Source organism: Oncorhynchus tshawytscha, linkage group LG02, assembly GCF_018296145.1.
Source record: "Oncorhynchus tshawytscha isolate Ot180627B linkage group LG02, Otsh_v2.0, whole genome shotgun sequence".
In the NCBI taxonomy this organism is placed as follows: domain Eukaryota; kingdom Metazoa; phylum Chordata; class Actinopteri; order Salmoniformes; family Salmonidae; genus Oncorhynchus; species Oncorhynchus tshawytscha.
The window spans coordinates 9981439-9997838 of record NC_056430.1 but is presented as its reverse complement, the minus strand read 5'-3'; the positions used below and the strand labels follow the sequence as shown (position 1 = coordinate 9997838).

At 43.9% G+C, this 16400-nt stretch overlaps 1 protein-coding gene across 2 annotated transcripts in view; it reads left to right on the top strand.

Moving 5' to 3' along the window:
- The first annotated feature begins 9069 nt into the window (after positions 1-9069).
- LOC112240036 (zinc finger E-box-binding homeobox 2) overlaps positions 9070-16400 on the top strand; it is a 67900-nt gene continuing 60569 nt past the window's right edge. For both annotated transcript variants that reach the window (XM_042330092.1, XM_042330085.1), the window contains exon 1: positions 9070-9377. In XM_042330092.1, the coding sequence (XP_042186026.1) occupies positions 9317-9377 (61 nt within the window). In that variant the 5' untranslated portion in view covers positions 9070-9316. The remainder of the gene's footprint in view (positions 9378-16400) is intronic.

The following is a 16400-nucleotide window of genomic DNA, read 5'->3' as shown; positions in this document are numbered from 1 at the left end:
TATCCATTGTGGTCAGTGGGATTGGCACCTAAAGATGTTCCTCTGGGGCCTCTGGTATGGCACTGAGGTGGAGACAGCTCTGGCATAGCCCCCTAGGCTGCTATTACTTTGGGGCCACAGGGGTTGTGGCCTGGTACCTTGAGCTGGACTGTTACCCTGGCTGTGACACTACCATTGACTCTCTCCTCTTACCACCACTTATCCCCATCTCTTTTCTTTCCCTGTCTCCCTTTTTCTGTGCAACCTCAGTTTGACTTCCCGGATTTTCTCTCCAGGGTGAATGAGTGGTCATCATTTTATGGGGGGCCAGAGAAACCATAGGGTGATGCAGGTCTCCTCATGTGGAGATCTATATCATGGCTAACGTAACAGCATACTGAGGAAATCCAATGCAACTATATCTATACCCTGGTTCATCTATACCATGAAGAAAAAGAGAGAGGTAGGTTATAGAATAGAGTCTTTATAGAAAATATACTCTGATGTTCATTTTTTTGAGAGCAATGGAAATGTGTTCTGTCCTTCTCCTAGGCCAAGGCCCCTAGGCAACTACTTCCTGGTATACTTGCAATTGTATCTATGGTTAAAAATAATGATGCTAATGAGAGGATAGTGTGAGCAGCACTGAATTACAACAACGTGACTTAAGCTAACTCTACAGTTTTCAGAGAATACAAATGGAAATCTCCTAAAATAAAAACAGAGGTTTTTTTCAAATGCAAAAAAAGTTTCAGAGGCTGAGTATAATTGCTGTTTTATTTTCTTGTCTTTGTCCCAAAGGTTGGCATATAATTAACTTGTGCTTAATATGCTGTTTAAGAGATCTCCTCCCAATGCTACCAGCTTTGAACCCAGGCCACAGACAGGGACAAAACCCCAGTGAGACAGTTTCTTCCAAGCTCCACCCGGCAGAGAGAAAGGAGTGAGAGAGAGAAAGAGAGAATAAGAGAGAGAGAGAAAGAGAAAGTGTGTGTGTGCGTGTGTGTGTGTGTGTGTGTGTGTGCGTGCGTGCGCGCGTGTGTGTGTGTGTGTGTGCGTGCGTGTGTGTGTGTGTGTGCGTGCGTGTTTTTTTACCCACTCTATTTTTTGAAACACACTTCATACTTCCATCATAATCACTGACAATTAGCCACACAGCTATTTGCTTTTGTGTCTATTTCTATTGCTCATGTCAGTGATCTTGTTGTGTTGACTTGCTATGACCCCTGAACCCTATATGACTCTAGAACCAATCAAAGTAATTAAAAACACCTTGTGAAGTTCAATGACTACATAGCAATATGAAGAAACGGTAAGCCTTGGACCAGGAAGCCTTATCCGAGTCAAAACGTCCCATAGGATTTCTGAAAATAAAGCAATTATTACAACATATCTGAAAATAAACTTTTTCCACAATGCCATCCAGATGATCTCCCAGGAACCCCTGCACCCTCTGCCGTGCATGCTGCTAACCCCAGTTCAGTCCATTGACCCTCAACAGGACAGGGGGTTTATGGTGCTCTCCACCACCCTCCTCCTTCCCCCTCCCCCCTCCCCTTCTCCCTGCAACTAGGATGCTTTCTTTTCTAGGATCTGTAAAGCAGATGGCCATTAAAACATCATGAAATAGCTGTGGATGGCTCAAGGTGTGTCTAGGCTTTTACATTCAACCCTCATGTAACTAGGCAAGTCAGTTAAGAACAAATTATTATTTACAATGACAGCCTACCAGGGAACAGTGGGTCAACTGCCTTGTTCAGAGACAGAACAACAGATTTTTACCTTGTCAGCACAGGGATTCAATCCAGCGACCTTTCAGTTCTTGGCCCAATGCTCTAACCACTAGGCTGCCTTCCTGGCCCAATGCTCTAACCACTAGGCTGCCTTCCTGGCCCAATGCTCTAACCACTAGGCTGCCTTCCTGGCCCAATGCTCTAACCACTAGGCTGCCTTCCTGGCCCAATGCTTTAACCACTAGGCTGCCTTCCTGGCCCAATGCTCTAACCACTAGGCTACGTTCTTGTCTCAATGCTCTAACCACTAGGCTGCCTTCCTGGCCCAATGCTTTAACCACTAGGCTGCCTTCCTGGCCCAATGCTTTAACCACTAGGCTGCCTTCCTGGCCCAATGCTTTAACCACTAGGCTGCCTTCCTGGCCCAATGCCCACTAGGCTACTTTCTTGTCTCAATGCTCTAACCACTAGGCTGCCTTCCTGGCCCAATGCTTTAACCACTAGGCTGCCTTCCTGGCCCAATGCTTTAACCACTAGGCTGCCTTCCTGGCCCAATGCTTTAACCACTAGGCTGCCTTCCTGGCCCAATGCTTTAACCACTAGGCTGCCTTCCTGGCCCAATGCTTTAACCACTAGGCTGTCTTCCTGGCCCAATGTTCTAACCACTAGGCTGCCTTCCTGGCCCAATGCTTTAACCACTAGGCTGCCTTCCTGGCCCAATGCTCTAACCACTAGGCTGCCTTCCTGGCCCAATGCTCTAACCACTATGCTACCTGCCGCTCCTGATTGGCTACAGTAGCACAGTAGAGTAGAAGTTGTAGAATATCTAGAATAATTACATTAATGTCATTGTTCTGTTTCTGGGAGTGGACCTTCAGTCTGATGTTTTCCTAACTTACTGATGCTGTGTTTTTAAAGCTGATCATTTTACAGAAAAACTTTTTATGTATTATTTATTTATATACAGGTGACATATTTTGCAAGAGACTGTTGTTGACAAATTTGACAGGGGATATTATTCAAAAATAACTTTATAACAAAAACATAAAACATCTATTTAAATACCATGACATTGTCATTCTCAATGTGGAATGAAAAAGTTGACTCCTTCGTCCTTTTTCGGATGATCATGATCACATCCAGAATCCCGGTGTATTCTGAAGCAAGGTTTGTGGCTCGGGTTTCATTTCCTTAAAGTGGCCCGGGATTTCTAATCTATGTCTGTAGGCAGCAGCCTCTGATGTGCTAGTGATGGCTGTTTAACAGTCACTGGTGCAGTATAGAATACAATACAGTTTATACATATGAAATGGGTGATGCAATATGTAAACACAATTTAAACGTGACTAAGATACCGAAGAATAGTGTGGAGTGTAGTTTATACATATGAGATGAGTAAATGCTAGATATGGAACATTACAAAAGTGGCCAGTGATTCCTAATCAATGTCTGTCTATAGGCAGCCGCCTTTGATGTGCTATTGATGGCTGTTTAGCAGTCTGATGGCCTTGAGATAGAAGCTTTTCAGTCTCTCGGTCCCAGCTTTGATGCACCTGTACTGACCTCGCCTTCTGGATGATAATGGGGTGAACAGGCAGTGTCTCGGGTGGTTGATGTCCTTGATGATCTTTTTGGCCTTCCTATGGCATCTTCCTATGACAGCCTTGCGAGGGTTAAAACAGGCTTAAATGTGTTACTCACGTCGGCCACGGAGACGTCCACAGTCCTTTATAATGGGCTGCGTCGGTGGCACTGTATTATCCTCAAAGCGAGCGAAGAAGGTGTTCAGCCTGTCCGGAAGCAAGACGTCTGTGTCCGCGACGTGGCTGGTTTTCCTTTTGTAATCCGTGATTGTCTGTAGACCCTGCTGCATACGTCTCATGTCTGAGCCGTTGAACTGGGACTCCACTTTGTCCCTATACCGACGTTTAGTCTGCTTGATTGCTTTGCGGAGGGAATAACTCCACTGTTTGTATTCTTCCATATTCCCAGTCTTCTTGCCCGGGTTAAATGAGGTGGTTCGCGCTTTCAGTTTTGCAACAATGCTCCCATCTACCCATGGTTTCTGGTTGGGGTTGGTGTTAATAGTCACAGTGGGTACAATATCTCCTATGCACTTCCTGATAAACTCATTCACCGTATCGGTATATGTGTCAATATTATTTTCTGAAGCTACTCTGAACATATCCCAGTCTGCGTAATCAAAACAATCTTGAAACGTGGATTCCGATTGGTCAGACCAGTGTTGAATAGTCCTTACCACGGGTGATTCCTGTTTGAGTTTCTGCCTATAGGAGGGGAGGAGCAAGATGGAATCGTCTTCCAATTTGCCGAATGGTGGGCGGGGGGAGGGCCTTATATGCATTCTGGAAGGTAGTATAGCAATGGTTGAGGGTTTTAGCAGCGAGAGTACACCAATCAATATGTGAATAGAATTTCGTGAGCCTTTTCCTCAAATTTGCTTTTTTTAAAATCCCCAGCTTCAATAAATGCGGCCTCAGGATATGTGGTTTCCAGTTTACATAAAGTCCAGTGAAGTTCTTTGAGGGCCGTCGCGGTATCTGCTAGGGGGGATATAGATCACTGTGGCTATTATTGATGAAAATTATCTCGGGAGATAGTACGATCGGTATTTGATTTGTGAGATATTCTAGGCCGGATGAACAGAAGGACTTGCGTTTCTGTATGTTATCACAGTTACATAAATCGTTGATCATAAAACATATACCTCCACCCTTCTGCTTCCCGGAGAGATGTTTGTTCCTGTCAGCGCAATGTACTGAGAACCCAACTGGCTTTACAGAGTCAGACAGTATATCTTGAGAGAGCCATGTTTCTGTGAAGCAGAGTATGTTACAATCCCTGGTGTCTCTCTGAAAAGCAACTCTCGCCTTGAGCTCATCAACTTTATTATCCAGAGATTGGACATGAGCGAGTAAAATACTCAGGGGCGGTGGGTGGTGTACACGCTTCCCAAGTTGGACCAGAAGACCGCCTTGAGTATGTCTCCTCCGCCGACGTTGTTTTGGGTCAGCCTTTGGAATTAGTTTAATTGCTCTGGGGAGAGCAAACAAAGGATCTGCTCCAGGGAAGTCGTAATCCTGGTCGTAATGCTGGTAGTTCTGGTGAGTTTACCGCCACTCTAATATCCAATAGTTCTTCCCGGCTGTATGTAATGACACAATTCCTGAGCCAATAATGTAAAAAATAGTACATAAACAAACAAAGTACTGCAGAGTTTCTGAAGAGCTAGTCGCGATGCTGCCATCTCCGTCGGCACCATCATGCTTATTGGTTCTATATGGGTTAGAATGCCAAGGTGGGGGTTCTATTGGTTCTATATGGGTTAGAATGCCAAGGTGGGGGTTCTATTGGTTCTATATGGGTTAGAATGCCAAGGTGGGGGTTCTATTGGTTCTATATGGGTTAGAATGCCAAGGTGGGGGTTCTATATGGGTTAGAATGCCAAAGTGGGGGTTCTATTGGTTCTATATGGGTTAGAATGCCAGGGTGAGGGTTCTATTGGTTCTATATGGGTTAGAATGCCAAAGTGGGGGTTCTATTGGTGCTATATGGGTCAGAATGCCACGTGGGAGTTATATTTGTCCTATGTGGGTTAGAATGTCAAAGTGGGGGTCTATTGGTTCTATATGGGTTAGAATGTCACGTGGGGGTTCTATTGGTTCTAAATGTGTTAGAATGCCAAGGTAGGAGTTCTATTGGTTCTATATATGTTAGAATGCCAATGTGGAGGTTATATTGGTTCTATATGGGTTAGAATGCCACGTGGAGGTTCTGTTGGTTCTATATGAGTTAGAATGCCAAGATGGGGGTTCTATTGGTTCTATATGGGTTAGAATACCAAGGTGGGGGTTCTATTGGTTCTAAATGGGTTAGAATGCCAAGATGGGGGTTATATTGGTTCTATATGGGTTAGAATGCCAAGGTGGGGGTTATATTGGTTCTATATGGGTTAGAATGCCAAGGTGGGGGTTATATTGGTTCTATATGGGTTAGAATGCCAAGTGGAGTTCTATTAGTTATACGTGAGTTAGGATGCCAAGGTGGAGGTTCTATTGGTTCTATATGGGTTAGAATGCCAAGATGGGGGTTATTTTGGTTCTATATGGGTTAGAATGCCACGTGGGGGTTCTATTAGTTCTACTTGAGTTAGAATGCCACGGTGGAGGTTCTATTGGTTCTATATGGGTTAGAATGCCAAGGGGAGTAGGGGGGGATTTTATTGGTGCTATATGGGTTAGAATTCCAAGGTGGAGGTTCTATTGGTTCAAAATGGGTTAGAATGCCAAGGTGGAGGTTATATTGGTTCTATATGGGTTAGAATACCAAGGTGAGGCTTCTATTGGTTCTATGTGGGTTAGAATGCCACGTGGGAGTTCTGTTGGCTCTATATGGGTTAGAATGCCAAAGTGGGGGCTCTATTGGTTCTATATGGGTTAGAATGCCAATGTGGAGGTTCTATTTGTGCTATATGGGTTAGAATGCCAAGGTAGAGGTTCTATTGGTTCTGTATGGGTTAGAATGCCAAGGTGGAGGTTATATTGGTTCTATGTGGGTTAGAATGCCAAGGTGGGGGTTCTATTGGTTCTATATGGGTTAGAATGCCAAGGTGGAGGTTCTATTGGTTCTATGTGGGTTAGAATGCCAAGGTGGAGGTTATATTGGTTCTATATGGGTTAGAATGCCAAGGGGAGTAGGGGGGGATTTTATTGGTGCTATATGGGTTAGAATTCCAAGGTGGAGGTTCTATTGGTTCAAAATGGGTTAGAATGCCAAGGTGGAGGTTATATTGGTTCTATATGGGTTAGAATACCAAGGTGAGGCTTCTATTGGTTCTATGTGGGTTAGAATGCCACGTGGGAGTTCTGTTGGCTCTATATGGGTTAGAATGCCAAGGTGGGGGTTCTATTGGTTCTATATGGGTTAGAATGCCAAGGTGGAGGTTCTATTGGTTCTATGTGGGTTAGAATGCCAAGGTGGAGGTTATATTGGTTCTATATGGGTTAGAATGCCAAGGTAGAGGTTATATTGGTTCTGTATGGGTTAGAATGCCACGTGGGTCGTCCTTACCTCCTTGTTAGCATTTTTCTGATGTTTTTTCAGTTGCAAAACAGATTATGGTCCAGTTCTTCAGACAAAATACTGACAATTCCACACTTCGTCAAGTCATCCAGGGGTGAATAGGGCGCAGGGCAGGGGGCACGACAGGGGGTATTGATGCCTGTAACAGGGCCACAAAGCACCAGGGGTGAATAGGGCGCAGGGCAGGGGGCACGACTGATGCCTGTAACAGTTTTCCACAAAGCATCAGGGGTGAATAGGGCGCAGGGCAGGGGGCACGACAGGGGTGATGCCTGTAACAGTCAGGCCACAAAACCAGGGGTAATGGTCCAGGGCAGTGGGACAAAATGAACCCTGTAACAATTCAGGCCACAAAGTCATCCAGGGGTGAATAGGGCGCAGGGCAGGGGGCACGACAGGGGGTGATGCCTGTAACAGTCAGGCCACAAAGCATCAGGGGTGAATAGGGCGCAGGGCAGGGGGCACGACAGGGGGTGATGCCTGTAACAGTCAGGCCACAAAGCATCAGGGGTGAATAGGGCGCAGGGCAGGGGGGCACGACAGGGGTGAACCCTGTAACAGTCAGGCCACAAAGCATCAGGGGTGAATAGGGCGCAGGGCAGGGGGCACGACAGGGGTGATGCCTGTAACAGCCAGGCCACAAAGCATCAGGGGTGAATAGGGCGCAGGGCAGGGGGCACGACAGGGGTGAACCCTGTAACAGTCAGGCCACAAAGCATCAGGGGTGAATAGGGCGCAGGGCAGGGGGCACGACAGGGGGTGATGCCTGTAACAGTCAGGCCACAAAGCATCAGGGGTGAATAGGGCAGGGCAGGGGGGCAGGGGGGTGATGCCTGTAACAGTCAGGCCACAAAGCATCAGGGGTGAATTGTGCGCAGGGCAGGGGGCACAACAGAGGGTGATGCCTGTAACAGTCAGGCCACAAAGCACCAGGGGTGAATAGGGCGCAGGGCAGGGGGGCATGACAGGGGTGATGCCTGTAACAGTCAGGCCACAAAGCACCAGGGGTGAATAGGGCGCAGGGCAGAGGGGGCATGACAGGGGGTGATGCCTGTAACAGTCAGGCCACAAAGCATCAGCGGTTTTGTATTCCTACCAGTACCTGCCGACATAAATATGCTTGCATTTGTAGGCCAATTTGTGGTGGGGTGTTTGGGATAGATTGCAAAGGTTGCAGTGCCAAACGTGTCCGTTTGGTCATACAGCAGACTAGCTCTTAACATTGTGCAAAGAGAAATATAAAACATACATGGAGTAATTTAAACTATTCAATTCTCTTGAACAAATAATTACAAATAATAGCCTATACATTTTTTTTTGTATTCTGTAAAAGAATTTGCTAAAATAGTATTGGACAATACTATGTTTACAAAGAAAAAACTTGCTACACACTTTTTAATAGATATGGATATGACGGATATGATAACAGATCAGATTCTAACTAAAGATCCTTAGACCACCAAACTATCAACTCCTCTTTACACACGGGGCTTACAGCGTCTTTTTTCAAGTCATGCTTTGTTTGTGGCTGGAACTCGATAGAATGGAGACAGTGGATAACTTCTATTTTACTGTCTATAGCTTTTAACCATAACTTTTAAATTACATTCTGAAATGTCACCATGAATGCCCTGGTTGAGAGAATCCCCACACGTACACTGAGTGTATAAAACATTAGGAACACCTGTTCTTTCCATGGCATAGACTGACCAGGTAAATCCAGGTGAAAGCTATGATTGCTTATTGACTATTATGATATAGTATAATATACACTGAGTGTACAAAACATTAAGAACACCTTCTCCTTCCATGACATAGACTGACCAGGTGAAAGCTATTGCTTATTGATGTCACTTGTTAAATCCACTTCAATTGGTGTAGATGAAGGGGAGGAGACTTGAGGTAATTGAGACATGGATTGTGTATGTGTGTCATTCAGAGGGTAAATAGTCAAGACAAAATCTTTAAGTGCCTTTGAACGGGGTATGGTAGTAGGTGCCAGGCTGCCCGGTTTGTGTCAAGAACTGCAACGATGCTGGGTTTTTCACGATCAACAGTTTCCCGCGTGTATTAACAATGGCGTATTAACGTCCAGTCAACTTGACACAACTGTTGGAAGCATTGGAGACAACATGGTCCAGCATCCCTGTGGAACGCTTTCGACACCTTGTAGAGTCCATGTCCCGACGAGGCTGTTCTGACACCTTGTAGAGTCCATGTCCCGACGAGGCTGTTCTGAGGGCAAAAAGGGGGGTGCAACTCATTATTAGGAAGGTGTTCCTAATGATTTGTAGCCGCGGGCGTGGTTATTATCACCTTGAAAGAACGCGCGGACAGGACCAACCTCTAATGACATCACTCACTTCTCTCCTCCCGCTGATCGACTTGAGGTTTCAGCAGGTTTCTGGTTACCGGCTGCAGACAGGCAATATCTCACACCATTCATTCTCAGGCACCGACACCAGAGAGAAATTACCCGGGCAGAGTGAGCCTTTAGCGACATGATGGCAGAGGAGAGCCGGGGGAAACGACGGAAACAAGCGAACCCGAGAAGGAATCAAGGTATGAAATGTTCCGCACTGTGTAGTAAATTGTTGATATTGCTGTCTGCCGTTCATATTGATGTGCAGATCTCGCATGATTGAGAAGGTGTAGTGCGGACTGTAATTCTGACTTTGCTGCATCTGGACCTGTAAGGTTTCTAGAGGTTTTATCATTTAAAAACTTTGGTAACAGAATAAACGTTACTTAACATATGCATAGCCTACGGTCTGTGATTTACATGCCACTGGTATTTTGTTCTGCTTTTTGCCTTTCCCCGTTGCAGCAGTTAATAGATCATAGCCTCATGTGGAGAAACTAGAAACCTGTTCCTAAACTTAACGCGTAAACATGGGCCATTCAGGGAGTCACACTGTAACTCTGTCAAATGTGCGACAATATGAACCAACACCATGCATACAGCGTGCATCTGCACATCTCATTTCGAATAATCCCGGTTTTCTCCAAGCACTGTAATTATAATTTCTTATAAGAAGCTTTTCTATTTGGAAGATGTTACCTTTTCATATATCTGTAAAGTTTTATCTGTTTGTAATTGGTATATTGCAAACTCCACTATTATTTTAGTAATGCAGGTTTTTTTTTATTCGTATTTTTCAATATGCATTGTTATGATCATTTAACACTCAGACAGCAATAATACACATTTACTGACCTAGAGGCGAATTTACTGACCTAGAGGCGAATTTACTGACCTAGAGGCAAATTACTGACCTAGAGGCGAATTTACTGACCTAGAGGCGAATTTACTGACCTAGAGGCGAATTTACTGACCTAGAGGCGAATTTACTGACCTAGAGGCGAATTACTGACCTAGAGGCGAATTACTGACCTAGAGGCGAATTACTGACCTAGAGGCGAATTTACTGACCTAGAGGCGAATTTACTGACCTAGAGGCGAATTTACTGACCTAGAGGCGATTTACTGACCTAGAGGCGAATTACTGACCTAGAGGCGAATTTACCTAGACTGACCTAGAGGCGAATTACTGACCTAGAGGCGAATTTGACCTGAGGCGACTGACCTAGAGGCGAATTACTGACCTAGAGGCGAATTACTGACCTAGAGGCGAATTACTGACCTAGAGGCGAAATTACTGACCTAGAGGCGAATTACTGACCTAGAGGCGAATTACTGACCTAGAGGCAAATTACTGACCTAGAGGCGAATTTACTGACCTAGAGGCGAATTTACTGACCTAGAGGCGAATTTACTGACCTAGAGGCGAATTTACTGACCTATACCCTAGAGGCGACTTACTTACCTAGAGGCGACTTACTTACTGTACCTCAGGCGACAAAAGAGGCAGCAACAGCACAGAGACTGAAGTTGGTCAGTGGAAATACAGTATGGGGAAAGAAGAATAGCTTATTTACAAATAAATATATTATTTCATAACCACTGAATAGTGAGAGATGTATTAAATAATCGAAAACAGGCACAATTTATATTTTATCAAGTTAGTAAACATTTGAGAGAGAAAAAAAGTGACTGCTTCTTTGTTTCTTAAAACAAACATTGAATTACTAATTCAGCCTAGTATTGCAGGTGAATACATCTCATTTATTAACTATATTTTCGTTCAAAGACAAAAACACGCGATGTAATAGCATAACAAAAACCCGTTTTACATTTTCGTTTTTATATATCCAAATGCTTTACAATTTTCCTTACAATAACGTTAAAACATTAATATTATACCACCCACATCAATTCATATGTAGTACTGGTATACAATCACAGCATTAGTTCAGTCACTTGTATATAATTATTAAATAGCTTCCCATCAAACTGATGATGTCAATCACTGACTGTGAATGTGTGACATTTAACAGTGACGAGTGGAACTGAAGTCAGAGAGTTCTACAGTCAGATAGGGTCTCTCTCTCTCTCTCTAACACACACATACACACACACACACACACACACGGCGCATGCTATTTTGATTTTGGCCTTTACCACGAACAGTGTTTACTAATTTTGATGCAGAGCGAGGTGTGTGTGCTCGCGTCACGGTTCCCGCCATATTAAATATATAGCTAGCACCCGTCCTCCCAACACTTCCTTTTCACAGTTCTACGGTACAGTACGTACACCAACGTAAATGTCGTCAAATCAGACACACTTATCGTAATTACCGACAAGGGACCAGAAACAATGACCACCAAATTACAAGTAGATCACTGACGTTCCTTTAACCAAATGCATTATGTAACATTGAGGGGTGTATCATTTGATGATGCATATTTAAATAGTAAAAAAAAAAAAAAAAGTTCAATAAAGTTCAATTTAAAAAATATATAAATATATTTTATAAATATTTAGGGTGTGAGGCTTCACGTCGTGACCAGTTGTTGTTTGCGAGGTATTGTATGACTTCTTTGTGGGCGTCAAGGCTCATCTATAGTTGTAAAACACGGTGTGGTTACTGTCCAAGTTTAGATTGAAAAGAGATTCCAGATCCCAGTTTGAAACACAAAAAAAGCAGGTGATTTTGCAACCGCAATATTGTGACTCAATTCCATGCAATGCAATTAAATACAACTCAGAACCCTATACTTGTTGGGATCGGTGATTTGTTGACTCGCACGACGAGATGAAATGACTGCTAATGCGCAGACAGCTGATATGTTTCGTCTTGTGTTGGTGGTGAATAAAATAACTTTTACAGGACTTAACGCACATGCAGAACAGATGGAAGAGACTTATCAAAGTTAGAAAACAATCCTTAGAGTTTATCTTTTTTATTTATTTCATTTTTACTGGGAACAACACATTGTTGCTCCGTGTATGTATGGAAAGAAGAGATGCTGAGGGGAATATTTGAGTTGCCGTGAAAAGAATGTTCAGGCGATTGGCATATTTATTCTTGCAGTGTCTTCTTTTTGTGTGCGTGTGTGTGCTCTTGTGCATGCGTGTGATGATGTGTCTGAGGACTGGGGCACCAGATAAAACCACATGAATTTGGCAGCACTAACTCAACAGATAGAGTTGAACGTTTATATCCATTAGAGAAAGGAAAAGACATGACATCTTTTCTTCTGTCTCCAAGAACTCTATTGGTTTCAGTCTCCGTCTCCCAAATAAAACTGTCAATGTCCACAGATATCAAGTGATGTGGGGGAATTAATACTTTCCATTGTCTCTGACATTGTTATAGGCTAGTTGCAGAAAAGTGAAGGGAAATAACCTCTCGTTTCCAATAGACTTATCTTAGTGGGTGTACAATTTCAAAAGATGTGACTTCCAAAGTATAATATGTGAATGATTGGAAGCATGGTCATACAGGTCTCTCTCTCTCTCTCTTTCCCTCTCTCTTTCTTTCTCTCTTTCGCTCTTTTTCTTTCTCTCTCTCATTTTCTTTCTTACTTTCTATCGATCTCTTTTTCTCTCTCTCCATCCCCCTCTCTCACTTTTTTGTCTCTTTCCCTCATTCCCAGTTTCTCAATTTCTTCTTTTTTCAAGTGCCAATTTATTTAAACTCTTTCCCCTTTTCCTTGATTTCCAAACCCCAGTCCTTGTGTGCAGCTGGGGCCCAGCTGTGTGTCGTCCCTCAGTTTGTGTGTTTGTGTGTGCGTTTGTTTGTGTGTGTGTCCATACGTGCACAGCAGCATTGTCACAGTGGAAAGGGAGAGAGAGAGAGAGAGCAAAAGAAAGAAATGGTGTGAATATCTGTATAGCTGCAGTGCTGAGTTGGGCAAGAGTCCCAGAGTGGTGGAAAGCCCAGCCACCAGGGCCTATTACCAGGTCTCTTCAAGCCCAGCCACCAGGGCCTATTACCAGGTCTCTTCAAGCCCAGCCACCAGGGCCTATTACCAGGTCTCTTCAAGCCCAGCCACCAGGGCCTATTACCAGGTCTCTTCAAGCCCAGCCACCAGGCCCTATTACCAGGTCTCTTCAAGCCCAGCCACCAGGGCTTTTTACCAGGTCTCTTCAAGCCCAGTCACCAGGCCATATTACCAGGTCTCTTCAAGCCCAGCCACCAGGGCTTTTTGCCAGATCTCTTCAAGCCCAGCCACCAGGGCTTATTACCAGGTCTCTTCAAGCCCAGCCACCAGGCCCTATTACCAGGTCTCTTCAAGCCCAACCACCAGGCCCTATTACCAGGTCTCTTCAAGCCCAGCCACCAGGCCCTATTACCAGGTCTTTTCAAGCCCAGCCACCAGGGCTTATTACCAGGTCTCTTCAAGCCCAGCCACCAGGGCTTTTTACCAGGTCTCTTCAAGCCCAGCCACCAGGCCCTATTACCTAGCCTGGTCTCATAGACTAGACGTAACATAGTGAAGTATATCCGGAACACTCTAATTATTATGATGCATGTGTTACATCTGGCATGGTTACATAAGACAGCTAGTTACTTAAAGCAAAAACAAAAATAGGATGGTTAGTCTGGGTGGATGGCTTGGTGTATAACGCAAGCATCTAGCAACCCAAAGGCTAATTTAGCTAATTATCAACTATTCAACTACTTACTACATTTTAACTACTTGACAACTACTTAGCATGTTTGCTAAACCTTCCCCTTCCTCTAACCCTTTTTAGCTAAACCTTCCCCTAACCATTTTAACCTAACTCTTAAACTTAACCCTAACCCCTAGCCTAGCTAACGTTAGCCATTTAGCCACCTAGCTAGTATTCGTAATATATCATCTGTTTTACAAATTCGTAACATATAATCCGAATTGTAATTCATAACATATCATACGAAATGGGTGCTGGACATCCACAAATGATAATGCAAACATCTAGAAACCCAAAGGTTGCGAGTTCAAATCTCACTATGGAAAACTTTGGCATTTTAGCTAATTAGCAATTTTTCAACTACTTACTACTTTTTAACTACTTTGCAATTACTTAGCATGTTAGCTAACAATTCCCCTACCTCTTTTAGCTAACCCTTTTCCTAACCCTAACCCTTTAACCTCACTCCTAAACTTAACCCTAACCTATCCCCTAACCCCTAGTCTAACGTTAACCAGCTAGCTAATGTTAGCCACCTGGCCAACTAGCTAGAATTTGTAACATGTCATAAGTTTAGCACATTTGTAACATATTGTATGATTTACAAATTCATAACACATAATACAGATTTTAATTTGTAAGATAGCCTACGAAATGAGTGATGGACAGCCACAAATTAACATATATCATGTCTTGGTTTACATAAAAATACAAAATGCTCTGAGACAAGGTTGTATTAACCAGGCCTCTTCAATCCCAGGCACCAGGCCTTATTACTGGAGCTCTTCAAGCCCAGGCACCAGGCCTTATTACTGGAACTCTTCAATCCCAGGCCTTATTACTGGAGCTCTTCAATCCCAGGCACCAGGCCTTATTACTGGAGCTCTTCAATCCCAGGCACCAGGCCTTATTACTGGAGCTCTTCAATCCCAGGCACCAGGCCTTATTACTGGAGCTCTTCAATCCCAGGCACCAGGCCTTATTACTGGAGCTCTTCAATCCCAGGCACCAGGCCTTATTACTGGAGCTCTTCAATCCCAGGCACCAGGCCTTATTACTGGAACTCTTCAATCTCAGGCACCAGGCCTTATTACTGGAACTCTTCAATCCCAGGCACCAGGCACAGCATTTATCCCAGGCACCAGGCACAGCATTTGTCCCAGTACTTTTCAGTACTTCAAAGCGGCAGCACCGAACACGTTTATCAGACATATTCATTTGTTCACGTCACAGAGCAAAACAACATTAAACGGAGGAGAAAGCGGTACCTTCCCTAATTACAGCCCGTTTGCCTCTGTTTGGTCCAGCGAATTCAACCCCCACACTCTCTGCGACAGGAGGATTCACTTGTCGGTCTCATCAACCACACCTCTCAACATCTATGTTTGATTTCACCAGCAACTGTGTTGTTGGACTGCACTTTGCACTTGGATTCATTCTTCAATCATGTTCCTCTCTGGTCTGTGGAATCCCGGTGGAATATGACTTTGTGGCTGTGTTATCTAGTGGACCCCCTCCTGCCTACCTGGATGCCTGCCTCATGACAGAGCAAACACACATTTTCATGGAAAACGTGGTATGTGTTAATAAAAACACTTAATAAAAAGCAGTTTAGACGTCCTCTAAAACTATCTAGAAAAGTCCGATCTATAGCTAGCTAAGGAAACTACCAACTTAGTAGTAGTGCTTTAGAGCAGCCTAGCTAGATAGCTAGCTAACATTAGCTATCTATGTTGATGCAATCATGCATCCAGCATTTAGAATCACTGAATAAATGTGTTTGGCACCGGATATAGAAGATGAAACGAACTGCTGCTTATCCAAGGCCAAGGGACACTGACGTTCCCGAAAAGGTTAGTCGGACAGTTTGTTAATCCAGTCATGTTCGTTGGCATATTCTTCTATTTCCACTGCTGGTGATTATTCACAAATGTTTGTGGTGCAAATGTAACTGTCTTTAAAAGTAAAAAATAAAATAAAACAAATACAAATTCCGGCACAAAGCAGTCTACACAGACAATATGAACATATTTGTCCAACCCTAAAAGATGGATGGCTTTTAATACAGAAAGAGAGAATTTATGGATTCTAGCGTCACCGTAACTTTCACAAATAAAGAGAGTCAGTGACAACAACTAAACGAACTGGTAAGTGCAGGTTTGGTTACTGTAGAGTGTAATAGAATGAGTGACATTCAATATAATTATTTTAAATGAAAATGTTGAAAGTAGTTGATTTAATGATTTGAATATATGGAGTTTACAGCCAATCAGTGAGCGCCAGGGAATAAACCTTTGGTGGGCCAGACGGAGACCAGGACGACACGGTTCGTGAGTGATTACTTACACACAAAACAAACGATGTTACAAAGTAGCCTAGTGGCAGGGTAGCCTATTGGTTAGAGTGTAGAGGCGGCAGGGTAGCCTAGTGGTTAGAGTGTAGAGGCGGCAGGGTAGCCTAGCGGTTAGAGCGTTGGACTAGTAACCAAAATGGGTTGCAAGTTCAAATCCCAGAGCTGACAAGGTACAAATCTGTCATTCTGCCCCTGAACAGGCAGTTAA